The following is an 18083-nucleotide window of genomic DNA, read 5'->3' as shown; positions in this document are numbered from 1 at the left end:
TAGTAAAACTAAACATGGAAGAACCTTAAAATCAAATAGTCAATAAATAATATGATTATATAAGTAGTATTACTACTATAATAGTATTTATAGTGAAAATAGTTTATTCACTAGTGCTATTAGTTTAAAATGTAAATAACATTTTTGCGCATGGAAAATTGAAATTAATTTATACAATAAATTATACCTACATACTGCAGTTAGACATATTTTTATGTTGTGTGGATTGGCATTCTCAAAACCAGACTAAAGTTTTTTTTTTTTTTCATGACTTTACACCTGTTACAATACGTTATTACGTTTTTTTGACAAGCCGCTCACACAAATTAGACCGGCCTTCTGTAGCGGCAGAGGCGATCTTTTTTTTCATTTTTAATTTCGTTGGTTACCTGTGCGCTTACCCATCCAGCGGCGCCAGTCGGCGCCCCTTTTAAAACTAATAAAACAAAACAGAATAAAAAAAAAAATAACGTAATAAAAATATAAAAGACATTTCGCGGTCGATGTTGTACACACGTGTGTGTGTATATGTGTGTGTGTGTGTGTGCGAGTCGGCCGAACGCCTTTATGTGTATTTCACCGACCCGACTGCCCCTTTCAAAACGCTAAACAATATAGCGTTATTTATATGACTGTTTTCCGGGGTAGAATACTCTTACTCTTTAATTGAAACATATTTTAATTAAACTGCCTTTTTGTCGGAAAAATAAACTGTTTTTTTTTCGCTTTACTACATCTTATATTAATTATTATTATACCTACTTTTAATTGGATACTGCACAGCGAGTGTTTGTAAATCATACTCGGGTTATACGGTAATATACATATGGATATAAATTATCATTATTGTAAATTTATCAGTTTATAAAAACGAAAATGATTTTATTTAATAATATGCAATAAATCTATTGCAGTAATTTGTCGTATCTATTCAATATTCGATTATAGGTTCTGATCTGTCTACTGCAGACCTATTGCAGGTAAATCGCAGACGTTTATAACGTGTCGCGTTCACGTGATATATTATAATATGCATAATAATATATGCGTGGCGTATAATATATAGCTAGAAATTACCATTTACAATATATTATCTTCATTAAAGTCGGTGTCATGAAATAAAATAATTAATAAACATATTTTATTTTAGTCATTTGAAAAAAACTATAACCTTGGCGCACTCGATTGTTGTAAAATATGTTGCTCAAAACAACAGCAGACCCACGTAGATGACGCATATAATGTATACAATGTATTTAATATCGTGTACCGCATACAAACATAATATTATATTATTGTTCATTTGTTCCGACGAATAAGAACAACATTAAACGCTATGACGTATAATATTATGTGCTTTCATTTATACGTACGGTAATCACGTGATATATGATATATACATAATACAATCATTTATAAATATATAACTCCGAGTATATACATCACGCACCGTGTATATATCGGAGCTTTGGCGACGACGTGCGAGAAAATCGTCCATTGTATTCATAATTCAGCCTCATTATTTTCGAGATTTTCTCTATATATATATATATTATACACTCGAATATTCAACGGACATAAGACTTAACGTGTAATATATATTTGTGTGTGTGAGTAAGTTTTTATATATATGTATATACAAGGTACGTGTGTGCGCGATGATATTGTGTACACTTGGGTCCCTGCGCGATAATTATAGTCGTGACAAAAATACAAACCAATTTCTATTGTTCTTGTGAAATTAGGATAATTTTATGATAAAAACGTCGGGGCTGGCTCACGACCGCCATATAGTTTGTGTGAACAGACATATAGGTATAAATGTAGGTACACCGCATGTATTTCTATATATACATACATACGATGCCCAAAAGGTAAGGGTTCCCCTCTCATACATAATAATATTATTATTAGGTGTATACGACGGTTCAACATATTATAATATCGATATATGCGTATATATATATGTATATATATATATATATCCTACTCGTATGTAGATACCTACGTTAGAAAAACCATGGGAATGGATGAGGTTAGTCGTATTATCTTATTGCCGATAAATCAGTGATACATAGAAATAGAATAATAAAAAAAAAAATGTGTATAGGTACCTTATATTATATTGTATATTATTGAACCGATCCATGGGCTGAGGCCAATCGTGACCCGCGACGGGACGTGTTCTCAGCGCGATCACGTCCGCCGGTGTTGTTTGAGTAAAAATACATTATTATATTATATGTGCATATATATATATGTGTGTGTATTATAATACATGTTATACCGTTCGTTTTACAGTATCTATACGTGTATGCACGTCAGATACTACCAGGTAAACGCATATATGCAGCCAGTGCATATTGGGTTATATACTTATAAGTTATAAGTACGACTGCACTCACGCTGGAAATATTGAACAATTATTTTTATGAGTAAGTTTTTCATCTAAAATTAAAATTATTAACACTTTACATATTATATAAGTTTTCATTATTATTTTTGTTGTTGATGGATACTTGCGTACCTTTTTACATATTATACACTATAATATGTAACAGTAAACTGCGTGTAGTAGGCGAATGAGAAACACGTTTATATACGATAAAACGCTCGGCCGAATTTCCGGAAAATATTATAATAATATAAATACAAAATTGTTTTCGCGGCGGTGTGATGTTATTATTTTCTAGTGGAAAAAAACTCAAAACAGCGATTTAAGCGTAGATTCCCACTGCTGTTGTGGTCGACATTTCGCCAGGTCAACATACCCGCACACGATGGTGTGTGGCTTTTGTGTGTGGCTCGAGTTTGCGAGTTTGGTCGTACATACACTATGTAGGTAGGTACAATAGGTGTGTATACATTTGTATGTATATATACCAACTTATACATATACATTATGCGGCGTCAACACGAGAACCAGCCATTTGTTTGTGGTGATGTCGGACAGCTCCGATTATTCCGTCAAGGAGATCACGCAATGCGGTTGCGACCTGATATATATATATACCTCTATATAAGCACAGACTGTTGCTCGTCGAAAACATTTATATACAGGTACGTAATTATGTATAGGTACTTATATATATTATACTGCTGAAGAATCACGTGGTTAAAAAAAGATACCCGATTCCTCTATACATACGCGTGTATTTATTACGCGTCTAAAGATTTCAATATGGATCTATCGTACTATACGGGGTAAATGATGCTCAACGCCATTTTTTCTTTTAATAACGAATTTATTTAAATTTAGATTTTTAGATATTTTTAAGTGCACATAAAAGACCATTTTTTCAAATACTTAGATCTTTATAATATAAAGGAGAATCCTAAACTTTTTATTTTACGGCCCATTTTGGGGATTTTATAAAATTTGGCGACTCACAATATGAATGAATTTTTTTTTGCTTTTTTAGTGAATCAGTTGCTTAATCCGATGATTAAAAAATGTATTATTTAAAAATTTAACACAACCCACTAAAAATATAATCGCAACCCACAGTTTGGGAACCTCTGATTCATATAATTATCTTCCAAATCTATAGCTATTGACCTATATTGTCATAATAGTACACAAAGTTAAAAAAACTCAAAAAAACTATTGAATTTTTAATAAACTTAAAAAAAATTACTTCAACATTTTCAAAAGAATCATATACTTAACACATAACAATTTAAATTTTACAACTAAAAAGGATGATTCTCATTTAAAAAATAAAAGTTGTTATTTTTGCAGCTAAGCACACTTCTAAAATTGAATAAAAAAATCAAAGTAATACATATTTGATATTTCAAAATATGATTTTTTAAAGGCTTAAAGTATACATATAAGAATTACAAAAATCAAAATTTTAAAAATCCATTATTAAATGAAATAATGGAGGTTAGCATACTTGGTGAATAATTAATCTCTGTAATACACATTATGATATTTAACTGAACATCAGCAGTTTATGAATATTGCCATATTGAGTACCTTGTATATTTCACACGTTTATAATATACATATACAATGTTATTACATTATATATTTATTATAAACTTGTATACATAAAAAAAAATTGTTACTATTTTTTTTCTTTTAGTCTTAGCTTCTTAAGTCACAGCGTGTGTCATAGCCATTATCGTATATACAATAAACGTATATTGTGTAATAATATACTAGATAGTAAATAGTTTTATTTTATTATAGTCAACTAACAACTTATAGATTTGTCTAAATATATATATTATATAAATGCACATAATTTATAAATGATGGTAGACATTTACGATTTTTCTTATTATATATTAAATTCTATATAGGAACGTCGTGGCCTAAACGCTACTATATATATAGAATATATATACCTAATGTAATTGGTATGTATAAGCTATTGTGTATTAATATTATTTTATTTTTTAATCATTTTTGCAAAGTTTAGCAATACAGATGTAATATATTTGAAAAGTAATTAGATATTATAACTAAAAAAAATTAATAATAATGATAGTATTAACATATCCAAATCCTATATTGCAAAACAATATTTATATTTTTTCTGATATACTCTTTTTTCTTTTTAATTTATGAGATTTTAACATAAATTTTATTATTATTATTATTATTGTATCTTAATAATATATAACTATCACAAATATCATAATTCATAATAATGACAGAAACAAACATAAAACGTGTAAAGCTCATACAATTTAATTTTTAAACAGTATAAATAAAATTAAGTATGGCTGTTATTATGAAAACATTTTTGAGAGGGAATTAATATCCATTATTGCAAGAACAGCAAAAAAAATTAATTTAAATGAAAGTCTATAACGTGAAATAGAGACAATTAATGAGTGGATGTTGAAAGCAAATGTGTCTCTTCCACAGTTAGGTAGGGACGTAGAGTATAGCATGAACAGTTATTTGAGCCCCAATTTGTAAGAGTATTACGGCAGCAAGTTGTGGATAGTACATAACCTAAATTTTCTGATATACTTACGAATAACAATATAATGAAAAATATCATATTAAGATACCATACGATGATAATATAATATAGTTTTCAATACTTTTGCTATCGCATATTAAATCATGAAGATAACATTAAATTTATTATTGTGAGTTATCAAACAAAAAATTATATTTGTGTAAATATACCATTATACCATAACCTCAAATATAACTTTTTGTATAAATACACAGTAAAGTAATAATAACTAATTAGTAATGCGTAGATATATGATATATTCACATTTAATTATCATATTGTTTACTTATTCAAAAATATACTCTACTAATACAGCGTTATTAAATGAAAATCGAAATAATAACACGTTATGTTTGATTATAAATAACACAAATCAAGTATAATACTAGGCCTTTAACTAAGTTAAGTTATGACATTATTTTCTGACATAATTTTTAACGCCCAAGCGTGCAGAGCCCATGCGGTTGCAGCGGGGAGAGATCGCAAAATGTACGGAGAGGTCCCAAATATTATTTGATTACGGGAATATAATCTGGTTGAACGCACATGCACACGAAGTGGGTGGTATTTTTTGATCGAAAAACGCCCCGAGATTTGTCATGGTTGTATAATACGAAGACACAAATTAGAAAATACGGCGTGTTCGATTTATTCAATTGACTGTATGTGTAACGTATTACGTATATAATGTACGCGTATAATACCCAGAAACCCTAATCCAATTTAAATTATTATTATTTATTTATTGAAGTTGTATACCTAACTTTCAAACAAGAAAAGAATACGAAATCAATTAGAAAAAAACCTGATGTAATATTCATCGAACACGGTTCAATTATACGTATATATTCATAAAATATGTGTAACTTGATATTCATTAGTCTCAAATCTCAATAGATTTATCATGTAAGAGTATGTGTAGTGTATAACTTAGTGTATAATTTTTAAGTATCTTTATCATAGTATGTAATTTTTAACATTTGTTATTTTTATAATATAATATTATACAATGGTTTGTATCAACTATTGGCATTGAATGATTTATTTATGTTTAGTTGTTAAAACTCATAATATTATCTTCCTAATATTAATTCACAACGATGATCTTGATAATTTGTCTTACAATCACTCTGACGTTCTAACATCTAATTTTATGATTGAGCATAAGTTTAATTAAAACACACAATAACAACAATAAAATATAAACAAGATTTTTAAGTATAATATACTGTAATGTGTTAACACTAAATATACTCGTATTATACTTAAAACAGTTGTAAGTTTGAATAATATTTTACTCTTTTTTGTTGTACATTATTGTAAGTATAAATTATTTTATATTCGTGGATATAAAATATACACAATTTTATTCTATATATAGAGCTAGATATTTTAAAAATTTCTTTTAAATGTTTAATAATAAATAAATAGTGTCATGGTCAAACTTTTATAGTGGGAAGAGACATTTCCTTATATACAATAAGTATAAGTAATAATTATAAAATACTAAACTAAAATGAAAAATTATGACAATAAACCTATGTAATTTATCATCAACATTTTTATTTATTTCCCTAAATTTTTGTGTTCTTACATGGACAAATATAATAAAAATATATTAATATATTAATATTTGATTTTGAAACAAAAATATGTTAAAAAATTCAACTTTTTTTTAATTTACACATACCAGTATCTTCCTATATTTATAATCCAATGAATTAAAAAAAAAAAACACGTACTATTTAAAAGAATATAAAATAAGAAACGTAATTGAAATTATTTTTTTTCTAAGTAGATGTTCAGTTTATATAATTATAATTTATAAGTATTTAGTATATATATAGGAAACTATTCATTATATTATATTAAACCTAGTGTTCTAGTTTATTCATTCATTTTAATTAACTTATTTTAACAAAATCAAAAATGTAATACTGTACAAATATACTCTGAAATGATATAGTTGCATTTTATTTTCATTTTTTATAGAACGAAATGAATAAGTGTTAATAATTTATTAAATTACCTATTATTGGTGTTATCAATTTTAAGATAATATAAACACATTTTTATAATATTTTGTATTGACTAGAAACTAATGAAATAGTTATTATAAGAATATTTTTGTAATAATTTATTTATATTGTATCACAAAAAAAAATGAAAAGTATTTTATGTTATTATTTCAAAGTATTTATCATTTTTTTGAAGATAAATATGGCTCACTTCGAAGAACTTAAACTATTATATTTATATAATAATATTAATAGGTACTTAAAAAATTATCAGATCATACTTATACATATCTATGGTACCTACCCCACATAATAGTATACTTATTCTATATTATATATTATATTTAAAATCATGTGACTACGATAAATAATGATTCAATTATATTTGTATTACAGGTACAACATAGGAGGTACCTACACATTATATATGATTATTGTTATGGTCTATCGTACCTAAATATAAATCTACACAGATATGCCAAAGAGTCCGACAATGAAGATGTTATTATTATCGAGTTTGTTAACCAGATGACTCGACACCTTTGATATACGTCCAAGTTACGCGCTTGTTATGAGCGAACGGGCGTCTAATCATTATACGGCTGCTCTTTCTATTATATACACCGTTATTGTCGATCAATCAATTTATTTCTGATGTTGTGAAAAATAAAAAACAACCCCAGGATTCGTAACGATTTCACACACCTGCGATATCCTTTCCGTGTACGTCCCCGCTTGCTAGACAACGCACACGCATTCATCTCAATTTATAAACACGCGCGACGTGACAAAACATCTGTTTTTCTCAACGGACATCATCCTCGCGTATGTACAATAACATAATATTAAGCATAGATGGTGACATGGTAATTTATCATCGTAATACATTCGTATACCGTCTGCACATATCGTGTATACCGGGAAAATACAAGCAGAAATGGAACGAACTTTCCGACGAAACTCGCATCACCGCGAATCATACGCGTCGTATAGTATCGATGAGATTTAAGACTTTTTGCTGGTGCAGTTGATTTAAATATATAAGTTTTCGGCGCACAGAAAAACCGCAAAACGAATAATTAATATAGGTAGATATAACCGCAATGAACATTTTTTTTTTTTTAATTATTTTAACGGGGAAAAAGCACGTCCTAACAACTTTTGTCAAAAAGCCGAAAAAAATCATAACCAATTTAACGAGATATGCATTTAGTATATCACCATTACATTATACAATTAATACGTGTTTAGTACTTATGTATTATGATAATATTATTTATCATACAAATAATAATTTTAAGCGTTTATGTCGGACTTACGCTCATGATGGTCGCTCCGTCGCGGTCGTCGTTCTTGTGATGCCCGAGTTCTGCAGTCCTTTCTTGCTGCTGCTGCAGATGACTATCCGCTCGGTTCCGCCGGTCATTTTCTTCCATAACCCACACGCGCACTCTGCTGCGACTCGCCACTCACCCACGCGCACATGTGTATATTATTTATATATATAATATAATATATACGAACGAATGTGTATGAGTGTGTGTGTGTGTGAGAGAGAGAGATGCGTATACAAACGATTAATATTGCTCGTTATCGTGTGTGTACCTATGTACGTGTGACTGTGTGTGTTTCTGTGTATGTGTGGATTATGATATATGAGTATTATATATTATGTATATAGTACCTATACGGCCGACGACGGCAGCGAAACGAAAATGCGCGAACGACGTTGTATTTTTATTTATCACATTTCCGCGCTTTTTCCCGCATCCACCGCGGCCGGACGAAACACGAGCAAACCATGTTCGCACTCATGAAAATATTATTAGCTTTACTATTTTTTCGTTTTTCGTTTTTATTATTTTTTTTCCTTTCTTCCCTACTCGCGTTCGTGCGGCGTACAGCGCGTGTATCCCACCACCGGCACAACGCTGCGACGACTTGTCAGGTTTTTCTGTGCTACATAGTGTGTACGCGGCGGTGGTTTCCGCCGGGCGACAATTATCTTCCCCTCGATAATTTCAGCGTTATTACGTATACGATATACGTACGTGGGTTCATTCCGCGCGCGTGTGTGTCTGTGTGTTTGTGTTTTTCTGTGCTCGTGTATGCGTATTTTTTCTCTCTCTACTATTTTTTTTTTCATTATTATTATTATTTTATTTGACTCGAGTGATGTGTGTGTGTGTGTGTGTGTGTGTGTGTGTGTGTGTGTGTGTGTGTGTGTGTGGTGTATACGTGGAAGGTGTATGGAAATGGCCATAATATGGCGCCTCCCACTTAATGAGACCGACCGTCTCGGCCATCATGACATACGCACATACACGAGCGCGCGCGCGCCAGCGACGTTGTGTATATATATATATATATATATATATATATATATGTATATAATACAGCTATACGTCAACCGGAGACGGCGGCACGTCGTCAGATGCCGCCACCTGTCAGTCCGACAAACTTTATAACCCGTTCCTCTTTCAAAATCGTTAATTTACTTTTCCGATGGGATGTGTATTAAGATATACCATATACAGTACACATAAAATGCACTTAGAATAATATAATACCTATATATTATTAGTTTTGTATAATATGTGACATGTGTTTGTTAATTTTTTCACTCCTTTTAATATATTGTAGGTACTAGGTAGATATGGTACCTACTATAGGTAGGTCCTACCCTAATACTGTTAGTAAATAGCATGTTCATATAATCTAATATATTACATATTGTGATACAAAATAATTCGACAACAAAATTGATGATCTTCGATTTTTTTTTTTTTTACTTTGTGATATTTATGTTTGTACGGAAGAATTCCATTTGTTACACACACTACAAAAAGTCTGATTGACAACATCTGCAACGGATAATCTCAAACATATATAGGTATAATAACTATATATATGTTTATAAATAAAGCACATATTTATTTTATACATTTAAGTGGTCTATAGACTTTCGTATACATAGATATAAACTAAAAATTGTGAACAATTATTGTTCTATGCATATGTATGAATAGATATAAATATCATATCTCTTCTTTACACTATGAAAATTATTCGCTTTTTATAAAAAGTTCAGCATTTATTCATGATTTATTTATTTCAATCATTTTAAACTGACCTCTTTAGTTGTTTAATACTTTTAGATGATAATAATTAATACATATTTTAATATTTAAAAGTATTAAGTAGGTATAGGTACCTTTATAATATCGTAAGTATATGATATGTAATATGTAAATATACATATACTACTACTAATGTTTAAATATTAACGTATTAATATTTTGAACTATTTATAATCTGCAATATAAGGTTTTATTCTTCATAATATATAGTAATCACAATATAGATGAGGCAATATATTATTACATAGAGTCATAAATTTTATATATATATGACTCGGGCCTATTATAAGTACGCACTATACAGACTTTAAAGTTTAAACACACATGTAATTTCACTTGCATTTGACGGTCTTATTTTGTAATAGATAAAAGAAACTTAAGAGTATTTATGTATAGGTACTTACTACTTAGGTATATATCTTTTTGGTTATCACTCTTAAGAGCTTTTAACACAAAACTATATAACTATTATTACGCAGTTTTAAAAAGAAGAACATTATATGTTTTAAATCTATTATAGGTAGGTATACAATAGACATTGTTTTCTCGATTCCCTGCGTAAATGTTAGACCTTTTAACTGATATTGTATGCCTACATGTATTTATTTAGGCTTTTAAGTTTAATTAATGTAACTTTATATATAAGCATAAGGTACCCAATACCCATAGGTATATAGTGCATTGCTTATATTTAAAATAAATATTATAATTTAAAATACTAACGTCGGGCATACTGCATTTGCTTGCGCAATAATGTTTAATATTTATTATTTTTATTAGACTATCAAAAATATTTTAAAATGTGAAAATATTTTATTGTATACCTCAAACATTGAATAGTTTATATTGGTAGTTATAATTAATAATAAATGCAGGATACCTTCCTAAAATAAGAGTAGGTATACATGTGGTAAAATTAATGTTGACTGTTATTAATTACATGAAAATAAGATGTTACTATTACCATTAGCTAAAATTTCAACAGAATATTAATATATATATATATATATATATATATTGGTTAGATCAAGGCACCGGTGTCTATTAAGATAGTTCAGGGATACGGCTTCAAGCTTCATAAAACTTTATGAAGAAAATTTATAAAAACAATTTTTTTATCTAATTTCGTGTATTATTTTAATAATAGATATTTTTTACTGTGTTCGTTGTTCGTTATCAATAAAAATGAACAACACATAAAGAGATAAACAAATAATGATAATATCGCGATCAATCAGAAAGTACCTATAGCTTTATAAATCTACTGAATCCTATTGGTTCTAATTATTACCGTTGAACATTCTATTAAATATTATCCGACAATATTATTTTTCGTTCGTTTTACATAACAACCCTGGTATTCAGGAAAATTCAAGATACTTCCTTTTCCTCGGAACATTCCGAATTTTCACCAATCATCATCTCAGAAATGCATAATATATGTGATATTAAATTATATATTTATTATTTATATCATCTAATATATAGTAATATAAACGTACTCTTAACGAAATATCATCGTATATTAAAAATTAAAATGCTAAATTATATACATTATAGATATTATACTTGGTTAGTTTTTCTTTTTACTTATATTGTATTTATTTTTATTATTAAAATTTCAAAAATTCATCCATTAGTTATTACATCTTGATAACTAATGAATGTAGAAAATAAGCTAATTTATTTATAAAATATAAATAAAAACATCAATAGTAATCGACAAAATGCGTGTAATTTAAAAATAATAATAACCAATTCAATAAAGTATTAATGAGTGATGACAATAATAATTCTTTTTTATGATAAATTATCGTTTCCGATCAGTATCAAATATTATTTATGTGATAACATAAAAAATATTATGTATGGATGACATTTGTAAAATATCAAATAGGTATAAACTATATCATAATAGATCTTAGAACCTGACGTTTTGAAATTAATCTAGATGCACGAATAATAACTAAAAATATTATAATGGCTTAGTTATGCCTAAATTACTAAGATTTTTTTTTTTAATGTGGTCTAAATTTAGACAATCTAGTTAGTATTACTATAGCTACTATCTATAATTTATATAATTGTTTTCGTTAAGAAAATTTTACTTTTATATATTTTCTACTATACAAGACGTAAATAATTTTTTTATAAAATTATTATAATGTCACATGACTCACTATGTTTATAAAAATATGTGAACAGATATAATGTACAAACAAATTCAATTAATTTATTATGTTATTATTCGATTTAATTGTATATTAATATTGCATTTAAGTACCTGCATAAGTACATGACTACAGAATGGAGGAACTCGATTTTTAAAAACTATAATACAAAATACAGTTGTTCATATGAATAACACATTTACATGTATATCATACGTATAAAGATATAATGTATTTTGTATAATTCCATATATAAATGATTATAAAGCTATGTATTAAAAATATAACAATTATGCTTATAAAACATTTATATTATTAAAAAATCTAACCAGTTAAAAAAATAAAAAAGAATTAAGTTAAATTATAGATAATAATTTTACAACACGTATAAAATAATTGGGCTACTGTATATTATATATTCTACTATCTACAGTAAAAGAAAATTAATTCGAGTAATTATAGCTGATGAAAAAAAAATACATTTACAAAAATTAGAACTATGTTTAAAATAATTTTTGAAATAGGTAGGTATACTGAAATATTAAATACACATTAACTATTCCATTCATAGTATAAATGTATAATATAGTTTATAATGCTGTATCTCTTTGTATTGTTCACATACAAAACAAAATTGAAAATTATGTTAACATTAGGAAATCTAATTTAATTCTGCAATCTATAGTATATTATATATATCAAAATTATCTACAGGTAATATACTAATATATATCAATATATCATTCCTATAGAAATTCTTGGCAATTTTTAATTGTCCCTTATATTAGATGACTATATACATTATGTTTACAGTAACTATAGGCTAATATGTATACATGAGCACCGTGCCACCGTAGTGGTCCTATAGATAGGTATCACATATTTGTCTTGTAGATTACCTACATCTGATGGGTCTCGCAGGTGCGATTTCAATCCGGAAGCGATTACTGCCGACTTATTACTATACATGCAGTGCACATATATTATACGAAATAATAACGAATATATAAATTGTATATAAGTATAGTAAGTATAGGTATATTATATATACCCTTAATTAATTATGAAGTCAATTGGTAAGTATATATATTATAAGAAACTTAATGCCTGAAACTGCAGCAACCTACAAGTATGGCCTTCAACATTTATATATGTATAGGTTATAGGTATCATGTACATATACATATAATGCACCCATATGAAAACGTGAAGCAATAATAAATTCGCACGCGTCCTATAAGGTATTAGCACAATTATGTTACTGAGTTACGTCGAGGTCGATCCCGACTCTGTTATTGAGAGGGTTATACACATATAATTACATATATATATATATAGAGAGAGAAAGATTCATTAAAGACTTATAGTCGTTGCTTTAAACACTGATTAAGACTTATTGTAAAGCCAAAGTCATTTTCAATCAAACAACCATTATATATATTATATACCTACGTGAACATCGTGAACCAAATTTTGTAATTATAATATAATAAATATATGTGTACATATATGTATACAAATGTATTGGGCAATAATGTACGATATAAATAGGTATAAAACTTTGAACGTTCAGATTTTAAATATACGTCTTATACATAATACAGGGGCGAAACAGACAGTGCAGTTTTGAAAGGCTATTAAAAAAAAACTACGCAACTTTCAGAAATTATATTTATTTAATTTTCCTCAGTGCATTATTCCGTTTTATTTGTCAAGTTTTAAAAATGACACCAGAAAGATAATGGTCGCCAGCAGGTTAGGCGAGGAAGGCGATTTTTGACGTTTTCGGCCGCATTTTGACACATTTCGACTGATATAAATAATGGTACAGCACCAATTTCCTCCCTAATTCGCTCTTTGAGGTCTTCCAATAGGTGTGAAGCAAATGTTTAAAAACCTTTTCCTTCAGGTAGCCCCACAAGCAAAATCACAAATGCTCTGCAAATCCGTTGAGCGCGCGGGCCCCACTGTGGTGAGTGGTGAACCCTCAGATACGACCATTTTCAGAAAACGTACGGACTGCGAAACCCCACTGTTCACTAGACCAAACCATGGTAATGACTGATAACGGCATGGCCTGCCTGACGAAATGAGACCATCGTAATCGCACTATATACCCACCACAGCACGGGAAGTACCAACCCTTCAAAACTGCACCGTTTGATTTGCCCCACTCTGTATATTAGAGTGTATATAGAAATATTATATATATTTTATAGTTATGCCTTATGTAGAGTCGTATTTAGGGTGGGGGTGCTATGGGTTTCTCCCGGAGTTTGATGATTTAACAAATAAGAACAAAAAGCTAGATTTAATTTTATAATTTCACTATATTTATACATATAATTATATATACAATAAACTTTTCAAATCTCCCCCCCCCAAGAAATACCCCGGGTTTTTATAACTACCTATTTACCTACCGTATTGTATGCATGCAAAAAATATAATATTATATATTTATAAAATTGTAGCATAGGTATATGGGTATTTTATACATTACAAGGAAAATATTATTAAGTTTTATAAAATAAAAATATGTACTATAAATAAATTATAGTTAAAAACTCTAATTACCCTGGCGGAAATAAACAGTAAAAACTAGAGTACGGATTAAAATACAAAATTAATTTAGTTTACTAATGAATTAAAAAAGTTTTAAAAAATTTTACGTTTGCCTACGTTATATTTTAGTTATATTTTAATAAAATTTCGCATCTCTTATTTAACGTTATCGAGATTTTGATTTGGTAGGTATTTAGTTTTTATAACATTATACTATATTTTAACCGCTACCTATTCTGTTTTTCAATTCGTCATCAATATATTATTGGGTCTTCGCGCTTTATTGTATTCGATCGACGCGTCTGGACAGTAACGGCAGCGCCATCTACTTTCATTATTTTGCACCTTTCTCGGCGAAAAATCACCCTCAATATTATTCTGCGATTTTATTTATTTATTATCAGTATAATATGAAATATCATCTCATAGGAACCATTTCAGATGTTGCCTATAGATAACCCGGGGACCAACTCGTAGACATAGCTAGATGATTGATTCGGTATTTCTGTCGTTATACTGGACATACACTTTTAACATTCGGACCAACACAGCGAAGGGACAAACGAATATACGATGGTTCTCACTGACACAGAAGCTTCTGGACAATAAAGAAACTAACATTTAAATATGAGCGAAAATAGATATAACAGTTTTGCGGGTTTTAACAATAACGGTGTTAATTATGTTATCTTACAAATTTGTTTACACTTCAGCCAGCATAATTACGAATTGACGATGTAGGAGGGCATCTGCGCTAAGTCCCTGCTACTTATATATAGGGACTATATTGGTATATAAGAACTCATAAATAAATAACTTAAATATGACGATTTGAGAGAACCTAAAATAAAAGAATAGTTTTTAATTTGTATTTGTGTTCAATCTACAACTATATGGACTGAAACTGGCAAGTATATTGTAAATTGTAATAACTAATAGACAACCTAAGTTATAATATTAAAAAATCTTATCACATAGGCCAAGGTTACGATAATATTACAATAATGTATTAATGTGACAGGTCAGTATCTAGGAAACTCCTCCCTTATCTTTAAATCAAATTCTAGAGCTATTTATTATGTATTATGCTGCATCCATTTATCACGATGAAATAAATAAACATTATCACAACTTAAATGATACACAATGTATTGGTGAAAAAAGAAGGTGGCACAATAATAATAAAATTGATTATTGATGTCAAATAATACACCTTGAAATAAATTGTTCAAATACATCCTTTTGAAATGTTTTCACATTCTTTTAAATAGAAAAAAAGGTTACAAAAATATTGCTTTAAATGTTTAAGTCGAGTCATATTATAGGCTATAATTTTAAACAAACGATATAGGATAAAATTAAAAAAAGTTTGAGTTTATTTAAGTCAGGGCCGTATTGCGGTTTGGTGGCGCCCCTGGCAAATCACTGCATTTGCGCCCCCCTCTTCCCAAATTAAAAATTTGCATTAGTTTAAAAAAATCATTTGAAATATATAAAATATAAAAAAAAAAATATATAAATTCTATATATTATATTATTATATATGAAAGTATTTTTTCCTCATCAATATTTTTTATTATCAAATCAAGTGAAAATTTTCTAATTACTTACGCATTAAATACTCTTTAATATAGCTTAAATTAAGGCAACTGGCGCCGATGCCATTTTGTCCTCAAAAAAACACTCTGCGGGAATAACAATACCGCCTTCTAGAATCAACCAAATTTCATAAAATTTTTTTAATTGCTAGAGAGAAATATTCTACAGCCCGCATCGATCTCTGTTTTTCAATATTTTATTAAAAATACGACAATTTTACGCTTTTTTTTATAAATTATTTTATACCGCGATTATTTGAAATCAAATAAAAAATTGGAGGTCGATGTGGCCTGTAGAAAGTCTTATTCTATCAGATAAAAAAAGAGATCTAAATCCCACAATTCTACGAGGCTTGAAAGTTATTCCTGTGAAGTCATTTTTGTTTATATAATACATCGTACCATCCTCCCAAAAATAGGTAAGTGGCAGTAGATTATAGAAAATGTATTATAATTGTGGTAGTAACTAAAATATGAAATTTAATTTTCAAGTTCGATAAAATTGTTGATATTTTGGAAAACCGGCACCGAGACTCTTAGTTCGTACGAGTACGATTGCTTAAAAGCTAGAATTATGAATTACCATAATATTGTACTCACGTAAATTTTACGTCTAAGAAACTACGTCGATACTCGGCAGCAATTCAACAGAAAATAAAACCGTTGTAATTCGAGTGTCTTGTTCTTTATATATCTTTGTTATAGTAGACAATAATAATTTGTTGACGGACGACGGTTTTATTTAAAGAAAAAATATTATAATAAGGCGATAGCGATAAGTCGATAATACGACTGGCCCGACGACCGACATCAAAAAACAATAATACTATTTTAAGAATTACGTAGTTCACCGTTTTTTAATAGAAGTTTAAATAAACATTTTGCTAATGCCTAATATCTGAATAACAGGAAACGTACATTTTGGATACCTACAGACCGTACAGTAGTTAATAGTTATGCTATAAATACGTACATACCTTATCTATTTTATGAGAATATGTTTTGCATATCAATATTAAATCATATTACGTATAAAATATAATACAAATACTCTATCCAGCCTAAGAACGAATCGGGCGGCGGACAAAAATCGGTCGAAACTCGCGCATTAACATAAATAATTCTTGTATAATAAAAATAGATCGAGGGTCTTCTATAATAAGTCATTAAAATAAATATACATTTTTCAAATATTATGTGAAAAATATTACATAAGTAGTATTGAAATTTGCGCCCCTCTTAGAATTCTTTGAATTGCGCCCCTGGCCCATGCCCTCTTGCCCTGCTCTGAATACGGCCCTGATTTAAGTTTATACGTCTTTAGTCTTTTTGAAATATATATTATGCAGTTAAAATAGATTACTTATTTAATATTCAATAATTACTAGTCTTATGTACCATTTATCGAATTAGTTCTCTATTAGTTAATATATTTTTAAATTTATATGAACGAATAGGTAATTTCTAAAAATTCAATAAATTTATCACAGTACGTTTTGAATAGGCAACCAAACAATCCATCTTACTACAAACCACGTTGTTCAACGGACGTCGAAGATTCGATATTTTTGTACCAGGGTCTCATGAAATACCGCCACTGGCGGTAACT

General features: G+C 28.7%; 1 protein-coding gene across 1 annotated transcript in view; it reads right to left on the bottom strand.

The window, feature by feature from the left end:
- The window catches only part of LOC132923916 (transcription factor Sp9-like), a 70482-nt gene extending 61512 nt beyond the window's left edge, over window positions 1-8970 (bottom strand). Inside the window, exon 1 of the mRNA XM_060987924.1 lies at window positions 8320-8970. Within this exon, the coding sequence (XP_060843907.1) occupies window positions 8320-8436 (117 nt within the window). The 5' untranslated portion in view covers window positions 8437-8970. The remainder of the gene's footprint in view (window positions 1-8319) is intronic.
- Window positions 8971-18083: the final 9113 nt, after the last annotated feature.

The sequence above is a fragment of the Rhopalosiphum padi genome, chromosome 1 (genome assembly GCF_020882245.1).
Source record: "Rhopalosiphum padi isolate XX-2018 chromosome 1, ASM2088224v1, whole genome shotgun sequence".
Lineage (NCBI taxonomy): Eukaryota > Metazoa > Arthropoda > Insecta > Hemiptera > Aphididae > Rhopalosiphum > Rhopalosiphum padi.
The sequence above is the reverse complement of the archived record's forward strand: the minus strand, read 5'-3'. Positions and strand labels throughout refer to the sequence as shown.